Source organism: Saccopteryx bilineata, chromosome 2 (genome assembly GCF_036850765.1).
Source record: "Saccopteryx bilineata isolate mSacBil1 chromosome 2, mSacBil1_pri_phased_curated, whole genome shotgun sequence".
Taxonomy (NCBI): domain Eukaryota; kingdom Metazoa; phylum Chordata; class Mammalia; order Chiroptera; family Emballonuridae; genus Saccopteryx; species Saccopteryx bilineata.
Genome location: NC_089491.1, coordinates 284,580,095 through 284,602,953, shown reverse-complemented (window position 1 = coordinate 284,602,953; position 22,859 = coordinate 284,580,095). Strand labels below are relative to the sequence as shown.

Below are 22,859 nucleotides of genomic sequence, written 5' to 3'. Positions count from 1 at the left end.
AAATCTTAAAAGCAGCCAGAAATAAACAACAACAACAATATATTATATACTGGGGAGCAATGATTCAAATGGTACAAGACCAGCTATATAACTTGTGGGTGTCAGTACAAAATGAAAATATAGGAGCCATTGTTCAAAACTATCAAGAATTTCAAGGCAGCTACAGCAGAAAATGTAACCAAGCACCGAGCCCTTCTAAGTGTGGGCCTTATGTAGCTACACAGGTCACATGCCATAACTGATGACTTACTTTCATCAGAAATCACGAATGCCAAAAGGCAGTGGAATATCATCTTCAAAATACCAGGGGTGGGGCAGGGCTGTCTACCTAATAGTCTAGTATCAAGGGAAAAGACTCTTTAAGAATAAAGGCAAAATAAATACATATTCAGAGAAAGGAAAATTACATTGTTACCAACAGACCTGCACCAAAGGAATGCTAAAGGAATGATTTCAGACTCAAGGAAAATGCAAGCAGAGAAGAACCTGGAACTTCAGGAAAGAATGAAGAGCACTGTTTAGTTATAAATTCCATAATAATGTTTAGTTATGAATTCCATATTACAAGAAGAGCACTGAAAATAGTAATAAGTACCTAGATTCTGTTCTTTTTCCTAAATGCATCACTGAAAGGGTTTATAAAAGAGTTTTTGGCTGCAATGTGAACAGGCTGTAGGAAAGCAGAGCGTGTGAAAATATGGAAGTGGAAACAGCATTCATTTCAAAAGCTACTGTTGTCACCTTCGAAAAACATGCACTGATGATTCTAACAATAGACAGAAGGCAGAGAAAGCCCATATCCGAGTCCCAGTTAGGACATATAACCTATGCTCTTTCCAACTACAACAGAAAAAAAGTACACAGTATTTTCTAAACTGCTACTGGCAGAAACTTACCTTAAGCTTCGGCTTCATTCTGTCCTGGAAGAGTCCCTAGATATATGTTCACATCATTATATGTTTTTGTAAAATTTGCCCCCCCAAAAAAATTATTTTCCTTAAGGAGCTCCCCACCCAAAATTATATGTGTCAGGCCCAACCAAACCTGAATCCATATTGGATACTCAGACAGAACGAAGTAGCATAAAAGGGAAAGATGAAAGGAGGCATATTAGAAATGAAAATTACAAGCTAGTTAATAAATCCTCTTGAGCATCTGGAATAATACTAAACATGTCTTGAATGATGAGTGTCATTTAAAAAGCACTCCCACAAATTAAATTAGTAACATTCAACCTAATGTTCTCTAAATCAACAATCTCAATTCATATATAGCATGTTCAAGATCTTATAATTATGTCTATGTCGGTGAGCAAATATGTCATGAAAAACATTTAGACTCATTTTCTCACTGGGAGTGATTTCTGAAAGGAGAGGCAAATCGAGAGGTTCTGTGGTTAATGCAGTTAGTATGCATTGCTTCATTTTCACAGCAGAAGCACGGGCCAGGTTTTCCTAGACAGTTGCTTGTCACAATCTCTTTCCAGCCATGTCTTTACCCATTTCCAAAAGGGGAAAAAAATAGCCCTCCAGCAACCTTACCCTCTGTGTTCAGCTACTATCTCCATGACAGAATATTTTAAATTAATGTGATTTGCTAAGGACTCTTCTCCTCAATATCATCTGGCAGAAGGAATGTGAACAGGACTTATCCTCCTTGTATGTAAAATGTGATGGGCCAAGGAGTACAGGAGCGAAGATTAATAGAAGTAAAATTTAATTCCTGTTCTTTGGGCTCAAATAAAAAACCTAAGAGGCTCCATGCATTTTGAGAATTAAAGAAGCTTGAATCAAAAATGAAAGTGGACAGCCAAAACCCAGGAGAGAAAAATTGTTCAGAAAAATCATCTACTTCTTTGATTCTCTGACTTTCTTGCCTTCTTTTGAATCAATAAAAGCCAAATGTTGGAAAATTTAGATGTTACATAAAGAACAAATTAAGGAAAAAAAACCTTAAGCCTTAAGGCAAATATGTTTAACCCATGGTTATCATTTTATATTTATTTATATGTATTCTTTTGATAAGGAACTATAACTAGTTTAGGTTTTTGTTTTGGGGGGTTTTCTTGTATTTTTCTGAAGTGAAAAGGGGAGGAGCAGACAGACTCCCAGATGCACCCAACCAGGATCCACCCAGCATGCCCACCAGGGGGCAATGCTATGCTCATCTGGGGCATTGCTCTGTTGCAACCAGAGCCATTCTAGTGCCTGAGGCAGAGGCCATGGAGCCACCCTCAGCACCCAGGCCAACTTTGCTCCAATGGAGCCTTGGCTGAAGTAGGGGAAGAGAGAGAGAGAGAGGAAGGACAGGGGGAGGGTGGAGAAGCAGATGGGCACTTCTCCTGTGTGCCCTGGCTGGGAATCGAACCTGGGACTTCCACACACTGGACCAATGCTCTCCAGCTGAGCCAACCGGCCAGGGCCACTAGTTTAGTTTTTTAAACAATATTGTCTTACCTATCTTTTTATAACAATAATAATGTTTAGTTATGAATTCCATATTACAATGAAGGTCATCAGATGACAAAAAATTTTATAGTAAATAGTAAACTTCATTGTGACTTTTTAGTTTATGTATCTTTCTTAACTAATATAATTAGTCAGAAATAATTGAATGCATTCACTGAGCTAAATATCATTTTTAAATATTTCAGAAACATTTTAGAGTTTATGTCTTGGAACTAGACCCTTGCTACTCAAATTGTGGTTTGTGAACTAGCAGCAATAAGAATTAGTTAGAAATGAGAATCACAAGCTCCCCTCCAAGGTGTACTGAATCCAAATCTGTATTTAATAAGACCTACACCTGCCCATTAAATTTTGAGATCTGTCCTAGAATGTTCTTGACAAAAAAGGCAAAGGTAAAATTAAAACTGAATGTAAACAAAGAACTAACAGACTCTCAGGAATGAATCAGTGCTTTAATGACTACATCAAGATGATTGTAGAGAGACATGGAATTAGTACCTTAGACAGTATTCTAAGTTTATACTCTACATAGGATCAAAGTGACATAATGTTGGCATTTGGTTTTACCTCCATATTTTTATAGGACTAAGCAACACTAAAGGCTCTTTGGAGTGCCCCTGAAGCAACATGGAATCCCTAAAAAGCCCTTAAAATTACCCAGCTGACATACGGGTTTCTCAAGGATGTTTCAGGACTGCAGGCATTCTCAGAGAACATCTCTATCTCCACAATGAAAAGACAGAATCATGATTTAACTCTAACCATTCTCTCAAAGTATTAAAATGGTACCAGAAGATCCCTCATCTTCAAAAATTGTCAGTGACTTAAAACACCATAGAGTTTGGTACAAACTGGAAAAAACTGAGCACCACGAGAACATTTCCTCTTATATGGCGATACAATCATCCCACGTAGAGGCCCATAAACAGTATCAGTGGAAACAGAATCTGCCACCTTGCTGAATCTGAACATGAACTGGTACCCAAGAAAAGTAACTGATCTGAGTGTCTGGTGTGGATCAGTGGAATTAAAATACTCTCTCTTAGACACTAATTCTCTAAACAGACTTCAGTTAAGCCAAATAAACTCTTAAGCTAACGGATATGCCAATATAATTTAAATAGATAAATTTACTAATAGTTGTTAGATATTTGTTTATTTTGATCCTGCATGACAGTATGTTTGTTTATATTTACATTTACTTACATACATACCCAAATGCTGTCTACTAACGTTATATCTAAGTAGCATGATTTGTTTCAGGATTTAAAAAACACAGTAAGATTACAAGTTAAGCCTTATAGACCAACTAAAATATTCTAACTTCCAACTTACTGCTATTGTGTAAATTTATACCTGAAAAGAAGTCCATTAAAAATCAAAGTTTATCATTACAAAGGAAGTCTGCTAGAAATCCTTCAATCACCCCCTTTCAGCTGATACATAAACAGTTAAAGAATGCTGCTGGAAGCCAGACCACAAATAGCTAAGTCGAAGGTTTCCTTCCATAAGTACTTCCATAAAGTACTCTGAGCATGCAACTGAGAATATTTCCTTTTTAATTAGAGTCATTTCCTGATTAATTAGTCCCAGAACACTTAATGCAAGACTACACTGTGCCGCTGGGACTGTCTCACCTTTCCCCCAAGATCAAGTTCAATCTACTTTCTATTCAAGTGGGAAAGAGTCTTCCCACAGAAGTGGGAGGGAAAAATGAGAGCCCAGCATTATTACCGACTCCAACAGGAAAAGAGACTTGTTTCAATTATCCACGAGAACTCCTTCAATCCTCCACTTAAGGTTTTGCTATAGGTTTTTACTCAGAAAATCTTGATTTTAAATAGTGTGTAATAAAGATCAAATTTCCTGTTGACTGCATGATCAGTTCTAGAGGACTGAGTAAGACAGAAATGTTGTAAACATACCCAAATCATCCTCGCCCATAATGTGCTTTGAAGAAACCCTTCAAAATAAAGATCCGAGCCCCCTAGAAAGTAAAGTAAGAAAGTTATAGAGACTTTAATTATACAATCTCTATGAAGAGCTGGAATCTATTCCCGGCCAGGACACACAGGAGAAGCGCCCATCTGCTTTTCCACCCCTCCCCCTCTCCTTCCTCTCTGTCTCTCTCTTCCCCTCCTGCAGCCAAGGCTCCATTGGAGCAAAGTTGGCCCGGGTGCTGAGGATGGCTCCATAGCCTCTGCCTCAGGTGCTAGAATGGCTCTGGTCGCGACAGAGCGACGCCCCAGATGGGCAGAGCATCACCCCCGGTGGGCATGCCGGGAGGATACTGGTCGGGCACATGCGGGAGTCTGTCTGACTGCCTCCCTGTTTCCAACTTCAGAAAAATTACAAAAAAAAAAAAAAAAAGAGCTGGAATCTTACCTAAGTACCTAAGTACCAACTAGACAGATGGGTAGAAAAATTAAGATAGGCTTTCAAGTAAAAATTGCCATTATACTTTTTTTTTTAAGTCAAGATTTAAAGAGTTAAATGGAATTGTTCCTTTTCATATGACTTTGCTGGTATCAAGGTAAAAGTCATCTATTAAAATATTAAGCAGTTTTCATAAACATGTCAGACATCAGCCTTGTAAAGGATGGAAGTGATTAAGTTATTCTGACAGTGGTAAAAAGTAAAGTGCTCTCTTATACCAGTAACTATGCACACCCATAATATTCCAATTCAGGAATAAATAAGTTTGGAGCAACCTTTATCTAGTGTATTCATTATTCATTAGGAATAAAAATGTTTGTATGAAAAAAGTTAAAGTTTCCTATGTGCTTAACAGAAGTATTACTGATAAAATTGATTGTGAATCTAGGGGGAAAAAGATCTAATAAAGAGAAAAAAGGAACCAAATAAGAATCATAATAAATCTCCTGACCAGGCAGAGGTGCAGTGAATAGAGTGTCGGACTGGGATGTGGAGGACCCAGATTCGAGACCCCGAGGTCGCCAGCTTGAGCGCGGGTTCATCTGGTTTGAGCAAAGCTCACCAGCTTGGACCCAAGGTCGCTAGCTTGAGCAAGGGGTTACTCGGGCTGCTGTAGCCCCACAGTCAAGGCACGTATGAGAGAGCAATCAATGAACAACTAAGGTGTCATAACGAAAAACTAATGATTGATGCTTCTCATCTCTCTCCGTTCCTGTCTGTCTGTCCCTATCTATCCCTCTCTCTGACTCTCTCTCTGTCTCTGTAAAAAAAAAAAAAAATCATAATAAATCATTATAGTTATAACTGTTTTCTTTAAATTGCAACATACCAAATTAATTTCAATACTTAGCTTGAAACACTCTCTGTAATTAATATATTAATTAAATGAAAAACCAGATATGGAAAAAAGCTTCAAAGGGGTAGTAGGGGGGTTTTGCAGCATCAATAATACCCCCAACATGATATCTATCAAGTATCTTCTTGATGAAGCTCAAGAAATTTCACAAAGGACCTAAATTTTTCTGTGGCTCACAATAACCTTAAATTACTCAGTGGTCTTCTGGTTTTTCCATTTGTTTATTTTTTTCTATTTGATGGAAATAAAACTCAAACATATCCAAGATTGTAACACGAGACATACTGCATATCATATTTTGGGATCTTTATGTGTGCACATTAACAATTATATATCTTCTTCATAAGCTCTAAGAAATAATTATTTATCTTGTAATGAAAAAAAATATATTAAAAAGACAACTTTTCAATGGCTATTCTTGAAGAGTGGTCCTTAACAGCTACTCATTAAATGTGATGAAAAAAGTAAGACTTCAGTTAAAGCTCTAGTCTATAACTTGTTGTGTTCTAGAAGGGAGGGACAGAGGAGGGACGGAGGGAGGGAGGGAGGGAGAGAGGGAGGGAGGGAGGGGGGAAAAGAAGGAAAAGAAGATGTTTTTAAATCATGGAGCACTGCCCTATAGAGTGTAATACATTTAAGTATTCAACAAATAAACATTTATTAAGGGCTAGTGCCAGGCCTTGTGGATACAAAGTACAAGAAAATGAGTTTCTCTGTGATGGCACAATCTACCATCTTGACAGTTTAGAAATATGTGACATCTAATGAACAAAATGAACTAACTAGCAAAACAGAAACAGACTCATACATACAAAGAGAGCAGGCTGACAGCTGTCAGGTAAGGGGGTTGGGTGAGGGTAATGGATGGATAGAGTTAAAAAGGACAAAAACCCTTCATGGACATGGACAACAGTGTGGAGCCTGCCAGGGGGAGGGGCTATAGGGGGATAAATGGTGGAGAAGAGTATAAGGGAGGTGAAGGAGGACATAGGGAGGATAAATGGTGATGGATGAAGAATTGACCTAGGGGGGTGAACACACAATATGTTATACAGAAATGTGTTATAGAATTGGGCATTTGTAACCTGTAAAATTATATTACCAAGTCTCACCCCAATAAAATTCAATTAAAAATAATAAATAAATACATAAATGTCAACTAAAAGTTATGCAACTAAAAAGCAGCCTAGTATGAGAAATTCACAGGGTATGTGAAACCAGGCCAACATAAAATAGCAAATAGCAAAAAAAAAACATTTCAGAGCTCCATTAGAAAAGGAAGGTAGGTATAAAGAGAATGGAAGATGTGATGAAGAGATAAAGAAAAATAAACTGTACAGAGACACAAAATGAGAAAGAGAAAATACTGAGAAATTTGTGATGTAATCAAGCAAGAAGCTGCAAATCAGAACTGTTTCCCAGACTTGAGCAAAACTGTGTAATATGTTGGGGGAGGGTGGACTTTTGGTGCCTGCCTCCTAGGTATCTGCTGTCTCTCTCCTTTTTTAACCTTGACACTGATTAATGGTAAACATATTGAAACATATATTTGAATGAAAAGTAAATCAAAGCCAAAGCAAAACCCTGGAGAAACTTTTGTAAATTTTATGGCTGTATCATACAAGAGTCTGTGGCTTTTATAAATCTTAATGGTACAGACCCAGCTGGAATAACCCCATTCTATCAAAAAGATCATTTCCTACAACTAAACAAGGTGGTGGCAGAGAACAGAGCAGCCATGTAATTAGGCAATGCCCTGCCTCTCAATGAAATCTAGTGTTGAGTGTTGGCTAATTAATACACTGCATTGAATTTTTAAAAAATAAACCATGCAAAGTAAAAGCAAATATCTACCTGCCTAAATGAAGTACAGAGTTTAAGTTAGTTGTGAAAACTTATCATATAAAAATACACATAACTGATACCATAGTTTCACTTTTCATTTAAATATTCACTAAATGGTATTCAATCAGAAGAAAAATGCCAATTTAAAGATTTCTCCTTGAGAATGTCCATAGCTATAATTATAGTACATCCCAACAAAGTAGAGTAAAACTTTTTTCTTTAGCTACATGTTTTATTAAAAGCCACCAGCTACAATAAGCACACTGGAGAACAGAGAGAAGGCAGGCTTTCATCTGAGCAGCACCAATAATCTGACAAGGATAAATATGAGGAAGCTTTATCTGCCCATACAATGCTCAAGAAAATAGAGAACTAGCAGAATCTTAAAATGGTTGTTTTTTGTATTCCAAAAAAGATTTTTGCAGCAACTGCCAAAGTATATAATATTTGCAACTATCTCCCTCTTTGCTCTCTGAATAGAGGTTCGAGTGCATGCTCTCTGTAGTTTTATCAAGTTGGCCTTCTTCCTTGAATGTTTACACTTGTTTTATATTTAGCCAATAGAGGTTATTTTTTCAGTTCACTGATTTTAGAAATTAATATGCATCACCATCCTAGCACAAAACTTTAGACAACAGGTTCTCAAACATTTCTGAGTAGACGTTATGATATTACTTGAATATTCTATTACATTAATCCTAGGTGACCAATTAAATATTCTCTTGTGATATCATTTTGATATGACATATTTTCTGAAGTTTGTTTCATGTGTTCATTCTAACAAGAATACACTTGTATTATATTCTTCCCATTTAACAAGGAAAAAGCCCTGATCCATGTGCAGTGGATGTGGTCAGCCAACAGGGAGGGGTTGAGGGAAGGAGAGAACACACCAACTTCACTCTCTAAGGCTCCCTGGACGATCCAGCCAAGTTACACCATATTTGAAATTCCTGACTGCAGGTTTTTAAGTAAGAAGATATTAAGAGTTTTTATAATAATACAGTTTCAGTTACAAAATCACATAGTGATATTTAAATTATCAAATGTCCTTCTCTATGAGTTTATTGCCAAAATTAGGTGCTCTGTCATCCGTTATCATAACATTAATTCTTATTTGAAGGGACAGATTATCTTCTGTATGACAGCAATCTTTTTAAACCACTCACCTGTCCTATGAGTTAAGGTTAAATTAAATCTAGATAACCTATAAATCCACATAATCAAATACATGCAAACTGCAAGAAACTCAACATTCTGAAAGTGAATACATGAGTATGAGCACCACTATTATCCAGCCTCAAGGTGTACAAGCCGCTTCTTCCTCAGGTCACTACTGAACCATATGGGACAAGTGGCTGTTGGGCCCAAGGACCAGTGAGGCCTCAGTACCACAGCACAGCAAGGATCGGCACAGCTTCCTACCCTTTTGTATCTGAAATTTTAAAAATACAAATAAAACTTGAGATATCCTCCCAACCCCACTTCAGAGGATGACCTTGCACATGCCACTATAGAAAACATTAATCATAAAAAATTATCTTAAAAGTCTGAATTTAGCAGTCTTATATACTAGGCACTCAAAAAATTTGTGCAAGGGACAGCATGAAGAGGGAAGGAAGGGAAGAAGAAATTAGAGGGGCTAAAAAATTATAAAAGTTGATATAGGCTGATGAACAAAGTCTTGATTATCAAATCACAGTTATGAACTGAGTTGTTTTCTTTTAAACTTGCTAATATTTTAAAATCTACGACCTAGAATAGATTAAGAAATTAGGAGATGAGACGGACAAAGACAGTCTAGAATCAAGGATTGCCGTTATCATGCTCTAAAACAGCCTTTTAGACATAAGCAAAGGGATTTACATGGGCTCCAGCGGCTCCTGACAGAACAAGGCTCTGGGCAACTGCCTACATCATAGACATACAGGGTCACGAAGGCACAGAGCGCCAGCTAATTTCATTTTAATTTGACTTGAAAATTATACTAGAAGACAAACTGTGAACAAGCATAACTGTATATAAATCTCAAACAACAAGAAAGGTTACTTGATTATACTTGAAATACAAATATGTTCCCATTTGATAAAGTTATTATAAAGTCACTAAAATGAAAAAGTCAAAGTCGAGACATAAAGTGCTCGTAGACAACTATGGTACACTGTTTCCCACTAACCAACAGGCAGGACTGTTCACTGCACCATACCCATATAGTTTTGAAATAGGTCTAAAGCATTTATGACTTACTGGAGCTATGAAAACAGGATTTATTGAAAATGTTGTCCCATGAGCAGAACATGGAAAGAGCTCCCTACCTTTGTGATGAGAAGTCGGTATCTATCCAGCATTGCCTGGTTGTCATGGCAGCCTGCTAACAACTGCCAGACCTCTGCCCTCAAAGCTTCAGGGACGCCACTCTTCACCAGAGTGGAGAGTCCTTTCGGTCGTGCACCAAGGTTACTATGCCTGAGAAAACAAGAAAATAAAACATTCATATCCCATCACCACTGCTGAGCTGCTGTTGTTATGAAAAGTACATTAATACGTTTACATAAAGTATAAGCCTGAGTCAAGAGAAAAACAGGGGGAAGGGCGTGAAATAATGGCAGACTTTAAGCTCTGTGATATCCACCATCAAAGGAAAGGTTTTTCTTCCTCTCATTCACTTTTCTTTAATCACCCAATGAACTTATAATAACGAATGCGTTAACTAAATATCTCTAGGCAGAATGTAAAGTCACAAAAAGAACCATCTGAATCCCAAGATGACTGGATGGCAAATTGGCTAATGGTGTGTGGGGGGCAGAGTAGGAGAGGGATGCTGACACTGCAAGTGGATGAGGGCCTACTCCGCCTCGCCTCTACCCCTGCATGCTGACCCACAGTGCTCCCTTTCCTACGGAATCACCACAACTCTCTTCCTCGGGAAGCATTCTCCAAGCTTGCCCCAGACTGTCATAATCAGGCTATCTCGAAAAAAACCACTACATTAACTTCAATAACTCAAAAGTTCAAATGAACTCAGCCCAATCATATTTTTCATAAACTACCAGATTTATATCCATTCAGCTTTCTTTCATTCTCTTCAAGGAAGACTTATGTATTGCTGAGTTAGAGAACCGAAGCTGACAATACTGACTGACTTGAAGCAAAATGAAGTAAGAAAGGTGAGGCTCTACCGAGCTACTGTACTGCTAAAGAACACAGTCATGGCCCTTACTGTTTGGCTCAGCTGTAGTGTTGCCCTGGCGTGTGGATGTCTCAGGTTCAATTCCTGGTCAGGGCACACAGGAAAGGCACCCATATGCTTCTCCCCCTTCCCAGTCTCCCTTCTCTCCCTCTCTCTGTTTTTCTCTCTCTTCCCCTCCAGCAGCCATGGCTCATTGGTTTGAGCACATTGGCCACAGACACTGAAGATGGCTCATGAACCCTCCACCTCAGGTGCTAAAAATAGCTCAGTTGCAAGTATGGTCTCAGATGGGCAGAGCATCAGCCCCAGAAGGGGGCTGCTGGGTGGATCCCAGTCAGGGTGCATGAGGGAGTCTGTCTATCTCCCCTCGTCTCGCTTGGAAAAGGGAAAAAAATACTGTCATGCTGCTAAGGAGAAAGAGCAGGTTTCCAAATCATATATAAGGTATTATTTTAAATATTCAGACTCTACCCCCACCATACATTTTGCTTTCTCATGAACCCTACTGCTGATTGTTTTTTAAAACCTGCTTCTAACATGCACAGGAAAGAATGGGCATAATTAGATTCCAAGGTGTCTGTGCAACAGAGTTAAGAGGAAAAGAATTTCTTTTATGTTCCTATGCTGTTTGAAACATTTACAACAATCTTAAATTCTTAAATGAAAAAAAAAGGTCATTTCAATTCTTTAAACTTCTCTCATGAATTTGAAATATAACGTTATTAATTTGGAAAACTGCAAAAGCTAAGCTTGCTCCAAAAAATATGTCAAATGTCAAGTAGAGGGAGGGTATTAATTACTCTTAAGAAGATATATGTGTGACACCCAGAATTTCCTTCCAGCTAGCTGCCTCTTCTTTGCTACAAATTCAGTTTCAGATTAGCAAAAGAATGTGACGCAACAAGAGAGGCAAAATCAGTCATAAAAGGATCTTTTTCATAACTTATTGTTTGTTTCTGACTATAGTTTTGAACAGGAATAACATATGTGGTCTGAGGGTAGCTGAATTTCTGGATCCTTAGTGTCGAAAACTGACCACTAAAACAATAGTTTGCAAAGCACTAAATTAATTTCCTCTGAAATTACATGCAAACAATTCTGAATTCTGGGTCCTATAATGTATAACATCAAATAAGGGGAATTCAAAGTAATTAAGTACGTATATGATATGCTACATGTTTATAGATTTCAGCTGAGTCATCACCATGTGTCTACAGCTATCATTCCTCAACTCAGCTCAACATGGCTTCCCGAGCTCCTAGAAAGCAGTTTCCACTTCAGTAACATATGACCTCTCTCCACACCCCTCAACGCGAGAGACATTTTCTGATCCTTTCCCTGCCAACCATCTAGTCTCTTTTGGCAGCAAGGACAAAGCACTCCCCCTTTCCACCCGCTCACAAATTCCAGTGCTGGCTAATCCTCCTCTATTGACTTCTTGTGTCCCGGGCTTCTCTCTCCACTCTTGCCCTCAGTGATCAAGTCTCCTTCCTCACACGCTTGTCTCCAGGCATTGTCACCCACACCCATGCATTCTGACTCCACTAGCTCAAAGGCACCTCAAGATCAACATGCCCCCAAATTCCCAGGCTGCAGAGAGGCCAAAGAACAAGGCAGACAAGTCTAATTGTCGGTTAGAGCGGTAACAGGGAACTGACCTAAGAAGTGCAGCCCTGGGCGCCAGCAAGATGAAACGGATCCTCACACCATTCACCACCCCACACTACGTTCCAGACCCTGGAAGAGATGAACCTGTGTGTTCCAAAAGGAATGCAGGGGTGATGGGGGACAAAGGGACCCAATATCGGGCTCTGGTCCCAAGGCAGGTTAAACACTGAAGGACGGCACCTTGCCCCAAAGGAAGGGCCACCCATTCTATTTACTCTGGACCTCTGCAAGAGCCCCCAAAGGGGCAAGTCCCACTAAAAACACTTCCAATACTGCAGGCCGAGTGGAGAAGACAAACAGCAGGGTGAACTATTATGTTAGCTCAGATTCATTTATACAATGATTTACATAAGGTTTTGGATTTGAAGTACCTCTTCCTACTCAGGAATACATACACCCTTTAGGGTTACTAGTTAACAGCCCCTACTGAACATTTTACCATAATATGATTTGACTCAATCAGCATTCAGCTTCTAGCTAGCCCTCAGCTATCTGTGTGGCCAGGCGTAATGAAAAAATCTTTTCTCTTCTCCTAAAAACCTAGCCACCACTTATCCTTACAGACTGAAATTTAAAAAGAACTAGGTCATTCATAACACCACCTGACAAATGGCATTGACTGGTTATCCTGGTAACAATACAGTAATTACATCACATACAGTATTCTAGTACTTAACAGGTACTAATGAATATTAAACCAAATGCTGCTAGTACACATCTATGACCAGGGAGGACCTACACAAAGAGCACTCATGGTCAATGCCTCAATACAACATTAACTGCAGCTATCAAGAAACTTAGAAATAAGTAATTAGTCATGACAAGTGCTGAAATCTATACTAGAAACAAGAGAGGTATCTAGTTATTCAAAAAGTCACCTGCGGCCTGACCTATGGTGGCGCAGTGGATAAAGCGTCAACCTGGAAACACTGAGGTTGCCGGTTCAAAACCCTGGGCTTGCCTGGTCAAGGCACATATGGGAGTTGATGCTTCCTGCTCCTCCCCCCTTCTCTCTCTCTCTCCCTCTATATAATGAATAAAATAAATAAATAAATAAATAAATAAATAAATAAATAAATAAAAAGTCACCTGTAAACCATATATATACTAAATATACATAAATATAAACTCCACAAGGGCAAGAATCTTGACTTTTTGACTTACAAGCACCTAGAACAGTGTTTGGAACACAAATAGCATTTGCTACATTTTTGATAAATTAATGAATATATTTATGAAAATAAATTAATATGATCTACTAAATCAAAGAGAAAAAAATGCCTTTTTAAGAGCAAACATTTCATGATTTTAATAGAATAAAAAAGCTGTCATGTACTCATCTAGTTACTTCAAGGAGCTATCTTTTCTTGCAACTACCCAGGCATGTAACAACTGTTTTCTATTTTTAAAGCTGTCCAGGAGAGAATTTCAAAAGGAAGAAAAGCCACCAAATGACATTGAGAGGCCACTGATAGAAGTAGGGCTGTTTTGACAGAGGGGACATAGAAGGAGGCGGCTAAATGTGAGAATGTGAGGGCAGCAGCTTGACCTATTTCAAAGGGCTCTCTCAGAAAAGGAATAAATAACCAGAACTGAACTTAATGATGGTGGGGGAGACATCAAGTAAACTTGGGGATTTCTCCTTCCCCCACTGCTGGGAAGGCCTAGATATGGAACCCTAAGTCCTACATTAAGCTGCAAGAGCTACATTAAAAAAAAAGTTTCAAAAAGAGAGATTAAAGATCAAGAGCACATATTGTTTTACTTTAATTATTTTTTCCTCTGTTGAAAAATGGAACCAATAGTATGTGAATGTGAAAAGGAAGGAAGCTATGGATGTTCCTGCTTAATGATTCTAACCTTTCAGGTTTAGGTTTTGTTTTCCTGGGTGTGTTAATGCTCTGCTAGGCTGCAACGCCGCTGATTAAGAAGACATACTCCCCTCTATTAATAAGTATAGCCATGAAGAATACCATCAAAAGTCTAGAAAATGTGTATTAACTTTCTAATATTCTAATAAAAGAGAATGAATAGTTGGAAGATTATTTATTTAATATAATAAAACAATACTCAATCTTTTGCTTCTGAGTTTTTTACTTGTTTGCTTGTTTTTGGATAGAAAATCTTCCTGCTACAAAAGTTGACTTTTATACCTAAGTTCTCAGAGTCAGCACCATATTCTTTTAGTCTTTAACAATCTTAGCAGCTATCATACAATTTCAAAACTAGATGTTACCCAGAAATAATTCTGCCTAATTCCTTAAATTCAACAACAGGCTCAGTGGAGTCCCCTGTGCCAAGTCCCCTGTCAGCAAACACTCACTAAGTGGTTTCGGCCTCCCCCGGTAACACCATCTAAACCAGTCTGTCTGGCATTTCCTGGTCAGCACTCTTGAGGGAGTCCCTGTCCCCCATGCAGGAAGGCGACCTGGTTGAAACAATCCACTCTGCTAGTCCTGCTGCTTTCTGTCTAAGAGTCTTCCATTTTTACAGCTCCTTGGAGCTCCTTTTCATCTGCTACATGGGATGCTGTCTGACTCATGAATTGTTGCATAAAGTCAATTAGAGCTTCAAATTAACTTTGAATTTTTTTAATTTAATTAATTGTGTTTACATAGATTCTAGGGTCACCCCGAATGCATCTCCCCTCCCCCCTATTCCCCTCTAACTTTGAATTTTGAATCCCCTATCTTCAATATCTGATCAGCCTCCACGTCTAATTGGGTTCCTCATGTCCCACCACTCCAGAGGATGTCTAAGCATGCTGGTCTGCCTGCAGCAAGACCCTTGTTAGGTCGGGTTAGCCCAGGTCCCACTGCCCCTGGGGTTTCCTCTCAGTAATTTTCCGTCTGCTGCTTCTACTTTGCTCCCTGGCTGTACAGTCACACTATTCATTACTGGATTTGAAGTTGAGCCCAATCTTTCTCCCCCCACTGCAAGACCCATTTCAGCAACCCCTAACCCTATCACAGCAGCCTCCCTCTTCTCCTCTGGAGTAAAGTCTACCTAACTGTCTTTAAGAAGTGGCATGAATTGTTTTACTTTAACACTAACTCAGGCCATCTAAATTGAAAGTTGTTCATCATAAAGTAATGGGTGCAATAACCCTAAATGAAATCAGTAAAAACCTGGGATAAATTTAGGTAGGCAGACAATGCGTACATGAAGAATAAATTGATTTCTGGATATAGCACAGGGGAAAATTGTGAAAAAAATTTAATGTGAGCTAAAGAGATTGCTGAACATCCTTTCAACAGAATGCTGACACGACAGCGGTGGACGGCTTTATTTGTCTTTGACTACTAGGCAAATTACAGCTCTCAGCCAATGGAAGAGAATGTGTAGAAAACTGATAATAATGCAAAATATTTTTTGTCCCTAGGTGCTCAAATTATTCCTGTTCATGGCAATGCAAATGAATTGTTATGTGGAAAGTATAAATCTCTAAACAAATCCCTATTTTGATTGGTTCCAATATCTGACTGGTTCCCTATTAATAAGTTAAATAAATTCTGAGATATGCTCACTCATATTTTACATATTTGTATATGTAAGATAAAGTAAGTCTTCTTTGTTTAATAAAGATGAGGGAGCTGACACTCTCTTCTCCTTAGGGTATCTATCTCCTTACAAACATAATAGGCTCAACACTTGGGTTAGGAATTTGATAAACCCGTTTTCCAGATTTTACAATGAGAAGTCATAAGCCTTCCAACTCTTGAATCTATAAATACACATCTCCCAACTAACTCAGGAGTCTCTCAGGATATGTACAGGAGATCACCATAAGTAACATTCATTTGTCCCTTAAGATAATAGTTTTAATTGTTTTAATAGATAGTTTTAATTGTTCTTCTAATTTACTATATGAAATGTGTAACATTCTTCCAGACTGTGTAGCTTCTCCTGGACTCCCTGCATGTATTAATCTGATATAGATACTCAATAAAAAGTGTTTTCTATATGTCTACACTGGCAAGGCAGAGTCTTTTCATTAGCAATATTTTTTTATTTTACCAGCATATGATATTCATTATCTTCTCTGAAAACATAATTATAATAAACATAATATTTACAATAAATGCAAACGTAGTACCTATCTTATTTTGCACTTCCCAATAAAACCACAAAATGTAAAGTAATAGTTTTAGTCAGAAAGAATAAAACAGACTGAGTTACTATTTACAATCAGTGGTGAAATGAATATTTCTAAACTCTACAACCCCCATTTAGTGGTAATAAACTTCGTAAGAGAAAAGAAGTGTAAGCCTTGAACAATAGACATCTGCATGTGTTGGCAACAGAGCATAAGCAATGAACAATGTTATGGCTGGTGAAATAATAAGGCAAATATGTCTTTCAAAAGTAAGTAAATAAGAACATACTGGGGGAAATACCTAGGCAAACATAAAGAGTACTTATAAATTTTATTTTAACTTTTGTATTTTAAGTATATTAAAATATATGAACACATAGACTTTAAAAAACAAATTAAGTAATATAAAATGTAATTAATATAATAATTATGTAAAAATAAAGTTTTCAATAAGAAAAATAAATTCTTACCATCTTCCCAGCAATTCTCCCCAAGAATACAGGATCTTTTCAGGACAATCCTTAGACACATCCCCTGTTCCACTTGAGAGTTCATTGTCACTCTCTGCAGAAAAACACACCAAAACAAAACAACAAACATTATGATATTTATATAAAATATATTATAAAACAAAAAAACAGAACTATGTGCTTATAATATTACCCCCACTGCAAAAATAACCATAAAAATTACATCCATATAATTTATCTTTAGTGCTTACATTTTTTTTTTTTTTTTTTTTGCATTTTTCTGAAGCTGGAAACAGGGAGAGACAGTCAGACAGACTTCCGCATGAGCCCGACCGGGATCCACCCGGCATGCCCACCAGGGGGCGACGCTCTGCCCACCAGGGAGCGATGCTCTGCCCATCCTGGGCGTCGCCATGTTGTGACCAGAGCCACTCTAGCACCTGGGGCAGAGGCCACAGAGCCATCCCCAGCGCCCGGGCCATCTTTGCTCCAATGGAGCCTTGGCTGCGGGAGGGGAAGAGAGAGACAGAGAGGAAGGCGCGGCGGAGGGGTGGAGAAGCAAATGGGTGCTTCTCCTATGTGTTCTGGCCGGGAATCGAACCCGGGTCCTCCGCACGCTAGGCCGACGCTCTACCGCTGAGCCAACCGGCCAGGGCCAGTGCTTACATATTTTCAAAGCATCAACTTTTAATGAAAATATTTATCCATACTTTACATAGTATACAATGAAAATACCTACAAATAAATAGAGTGTATACCTACAAATACAAAGAGTAAAATTTTAAGTTAATGGTAACAAAATTAGAAATCCCTATTTGGTGTCCTATTCAACAAATATTAATATTTTATTAGTGAGACGAAAAATACTAAAACCAAGGGTCAGACATATATATCAATATAAAATACTGATAAACACATATATAAAGCTACAAACACACCACAACCTGAAATGCAAAATAATAAAGAAAAAAAATAAGGTTTTTAAAGATATATTCATATGTACAAGATATTTTTGACTAAAGGAAACTATTTGGCCTCTTAAAATGGCAATCTCATAAAACAGCCCAAATGGTGAAGTGATAGTTTTAGAAAGAATGGGACTGAGTTACAGTTTACAATCACTGGTGAAAATCAGTAATTCTAAGCTCTATAAATCTTTTAAGTGGTCACAGAGTTAGTAGAGAAAATAAATGTAATAGGCACAATTTATCTACATTATAAGCAGGCCTTTGACACAGTACTACACAAGAAAAGGCTGGAGAAGTGTTGTCTGAATGGTAAAATAAGCTAGCTGAAAACCTGCCTAGCTGACAGAGAGCATCAAGATTTCTCAATGCTGTTACAACACAGCAGGGGTTGGCACTGAGTCAATTACACAGGAATAAGAAGCATATTACTTAGCCTACTAGCCATCTGATGATCCAAGTATAAACTAATTCCTACAGTGGCTACACTCAACACCAAAAAACATTAATATGATAGGTAAACTTGGTCAAGTTCAAATATTTTGTCCTACCAGGCAGTGGCACGGTGGATAGAGCATCAGACCGGGATGCGGAGGACCCAGGTTCAAGACCCTGAGGTCACCAGCTTGAGCGCGCACTCATCTGGTTTGAGCAACGCTCACCAGCTTAAGCCCAAGGTTGCTGGCTTGAGCAAGGGGTCACTCAGTCTGCTGTAGCCCCCCAGTCAAGGCTCATATGAGAAAGCAATCAATGAACAACTAAGGTGTTGCAAGAAAGTATCGATGCTTCTCATCTCTCTCCCTTCCTGTCTATCTGTCCCTATCTGTCCTTCTCTCTGACTCTCTCTGTCTGTATCACACACAAAACCCCCAAAAACAAAACAAAAAAAAGACATTTGGTCATATCCACACAAAAGGATTTTATCATATATTCAGTAAAATATAATCAGAACACACAGCGACATAAACACACAGCGACAAATGCTTCAACATCTTTAGGACAATACTGATAAACAACAGTTTTGAAGACATTTTACTCAAAAAGTAAAAATTATTTTGGAACGTGGGATAAAAGTTGATAGGGTAGACACTAACATCACTGCTCTAAAAATACCTCACATAATACAAGTCTGCGACAAGTTCACCATGAAAATAATACAAATAAAAAATTTTTTTCAATGCTAAAGCAAATGAAGTATTACTAAGTATTGAAACACTAATGCAACCAAAAAACAACTGAAGCCTTAGTGCGAAACATCTTAAAGAACTATCCCCTGTAAACAACTACCCCTTACAATCCTTACAAGTTTTCATCTAAAATGAGGTACTGTTACAGTGAAAAGGAACACTATTAAAAGTTACACTAGAAAACAGGTTAACTCAGACAAACAGGGACTGCTGGTCACCCTTCTGATAAACTAGCAATAATTCCATTAAACAAAGTCTCAGATGATTCACCTTATACTCCATTATGCTACATAGTAATTAGAAATATGCCAAATTACCAAAATATCTGATGAAGTTAACTGTACATGCTAAATTGGAGAACAAAATCTAAGAACACAATAAAAAGAAAAATAGAAACAAACATCAATGGACATCATTAACCTTGACTATAATAAAAATCAGAAGGGTGACTCCCATGAGGAGAGGCGGAAACCACAGCAACAGCCCCATTGGGCAGGCACCGGCAATGCCCATACTGGAATTCCCTAGGCAGCAAAAGCAGAGGGGGTGGAGGGCTTGCAGACAGAACACACCTAGGGAACACAGAAGCCACACCCAGTGGACTCCAGTGGCCAAAACCTTCTTTTACACAGACAAAATGAGAAGGCAGAGAAATGCAACAAAAATGAATCAAGAGAAATCCCCAGAAAAGAACCTGAATGAGTCAGATATAACCAAATTACCAGATTCAGACTTTAAAATAACAATTGTTAGGATGCTCAAAGATATTAGAACAATAAATGGTCATTATGAACACCTAAATAAAGAGATAGCAAATATAAAAAAGGACATAGAAATAATTAAAAAGAATCATTTAGAAATGACAAATACAATATCAGAAATGAACACAATGGAAGGAATTAAAAGCAGGATGGATGAAGCTGAGAATCGAATCAGCGAGTTAGAGGACAAGATAAATGAAGGCACAGAAGCAGAGCAGAAAAAAGAAAAGAGATCAAAAAGTCTGAAGAAACTCTAAAAGAGCTTTGTGACAACATGAAGAGAAATAACATCTGCATCATAGGGGTTCCTGAAGAAGAAGAGAAAGAACAAGGGATAGAGATTTTATTCAAACATATCATAGCTGAAAACTTCTCTCAATTAAGGCAGGAAAATGTCTCACAGGTTCAAGAAGCACAGAGAACTCCATTAAAGAGAAACTTAAAGAAATCTACACCAAGACACATCATAATTAAAATACGAAAGCTAAGTGATAAAGAGAAAATATTAAAAGCTGCTAGAGAAAAAAAGCTATAACCTACAAAGGAGCCCCATAAGGATGATCTCCAAATTCTTAACAGAAACACTTGAGGCCAGAAGGGAATGGCAAGAAATATTCAAAGTAATGCAGAACAAGAGCCTACAACCAAGATTACCTTATCCAGCAAGGCTTTCATTTAAAATTGAAGGAGAAATAAAAAGCTTTCCAGACAAAAAAAACTCAAGAAATTCAATACAACCAAACAAATGCTGCAAAAAGTGCTAAGGGGCCTGTTGTAAACAGACCAAAGAAGAAAAAGAATACAGCAAAAGAGGAATACAGTTTTAAAGAATAAAATGGCAATAAACAACAACATATCAATAATATCCTTAAATGTAACTGGATTAAATGATCCAATCAAAAGACACAGGGTAGCTGCATGCATAAGAAAACAGGACGCATACGTATGCTGTCTACAAGAGACACACCTTAAAACAAAAGATGCACATAGACTGAAGATAAAAGGATGGAAAAAAATATTTCACGCAAATGGAAATGAAAAAAAAGCTGGGGTAGCAATACTTACATCAGACAAAATGGACTTTAAAACAAAGGCTCTAGTAAGGGATAAAGAAATTCACTACATAATGATAAAGGGAGCAATCCAACAGGAAGATATAACTGTTATAAATATCAACACACCTAATATAGGAGCACCTAAATATATAAAGCAGACTTTGATGGATTTAAAGGGCGAGATCAACAGCAATACTATAATAGTAGGGGATTTCAATACCCCACTAACATCACTACATAGATCCTCAAGAAAGAAAATTAACAAGGAAACAGCAGATAAACCACATGTTAGGGCACAAAGGCGGTCTCAACAAATTTAAGAAGACTGAAATCATATCGAGCACTTTCTCTGACCACAATGGCATGAAACTAGAAATCATCTACAACAGAAAAACAGAAAAATACTCAAACACTTGGAAACTAAATAGCATGTTATTAAATAACAAATGCGTTAATAATGAGATCAAAGAAGAAATTTAAAAATTCCTAGAAATGAACGATAACAAGCGTACATCAACTCAAAATTTATGGGACACAGCAAAAGCAGTCCTGAGAGGGAAGTTCATAGCATAACAGGCATACCTTAAGAAGCTGGAAAAAGCTCAAATAAACAACTTGACCCTGCATGTAAAAGAACTAGAAAAAGAACAGCAAGTAAAGCCCAGAGCTAGTAGAAGGAAGGAAATAATAAAGATCAGAGTAGAAATAAATGACATAGAGGCTAAAGAAACAATACAGAGGATCAATGAAACCAGGAGCTAGTTCTTTGAAAAGGTAAACAAGATCGATGAACCTTTAACCAGACTCACCAAGAAAAAAAAGAAGACGCAAATAAATAAAATTAGAAATGAGAGTGGAAAAATAACAACACAACAGAAATACAAAATATTGTAAGAAAATACTATGAAGAACTATATGCCAAAAAACTAGACAACCTAGATGAAATGAACAAATTCCTTGAAACATATAATCTCCTAAAATTAATCTAGAAGAATCAGAAAACCTAAACAGACCAATTACAACAAATGAGATTGACACAGTTATCAAAAAACTCCCAAAAAAGAAAAGTCCTGGGCCTGATGGCTTCACAAGTGAATTCTACAATTCAAAGAAGAACTAACTCCTATCCTTCTCAAGCTATTTCAAAAAATTCAAGAGGAAGGAAGACTTCTAAGCTCCTTTTATGAGGCGAGCATAATTCTGATTCCAAAACCAGGGAAAGACAACACAAAGAAAGAAAATTATAGGCCAATATCCCTGATGAATTCAGACGCTAAAATCCTCAACAAAATATTAGCAAACCAGATCCAGCAATATATGAAAAAAATCATACACCATGATCAAGTGAGATTTATTCTTGGGAGGCAAGGCTGGTACAATATTCGCAAATCAATCAATGTGATTCATCACATAAACAAAAGGAAGGACAAAAACCACATGATAATTTCAATAGATGAAGAAAAAGCATTTGATAAAATCCAGCACCCATTCATGATCAAAACTCTCAGCAAAGTGGGAATACAGAGAACATACCTCAACATGATAAAGGCTATCTATGACAAACCCACAGCCAACATCATACTCAATGGGCAAAAATTAAAAGCAATCCCCTTCAGATCAGGAACAGGTGAAAGGGTGCCCCCTTTCACCACTCTTATTCAACATAGTTCTGGAAGTCCTAGCCACAGCAATCAGACAAAAAAAAAAGAAATAAAAGGCAACCAAATTGGAAAAGAAGAAGTAAAACTATCATTATTTGCAGATGATATGATATTGTATATAGAAAATGCTCAAGTCTCAGTCAAAAAACTACTGGACCTGATAAATGAATTCAGTAAGGTGGCAGGATATAAAATTAATAC

At 37.7% G+C, this 22,859-nt stretch overlaps 1 protein-coding gene across 2 annotated transcripts in view; it reads right to left on the bottom strand.

The window, feature by feature from the left end:
* The window catches only part of RABGAP1L (RAB GTPase activating protein 1 like), a 603,348-nt gene that overhangs the window by 422,539 nt on the left and 157,950 nt on the right, over positions 1 to 22,859 (bottom strand). For both annotated transcript variants that reach the window (XM_066261195.1, XM_066261196.1), the window contains exons 12-13: positions 17,030 to 17,123; positions 9,921 to 10,071 (exon numbers count right to left, since the gene is read on the bottom strand). In XM_066261195.1, coding sequence (XP_066117292.1) covers positions 9,921 to 10,071; positions 17,030 to 17,123 — 245 coding nt within the window. The remainder of the gene's footprint in view (positions 1 to 9,920; positions 10,072 to 17,029; positions 17,124 to 22,859) is intronic.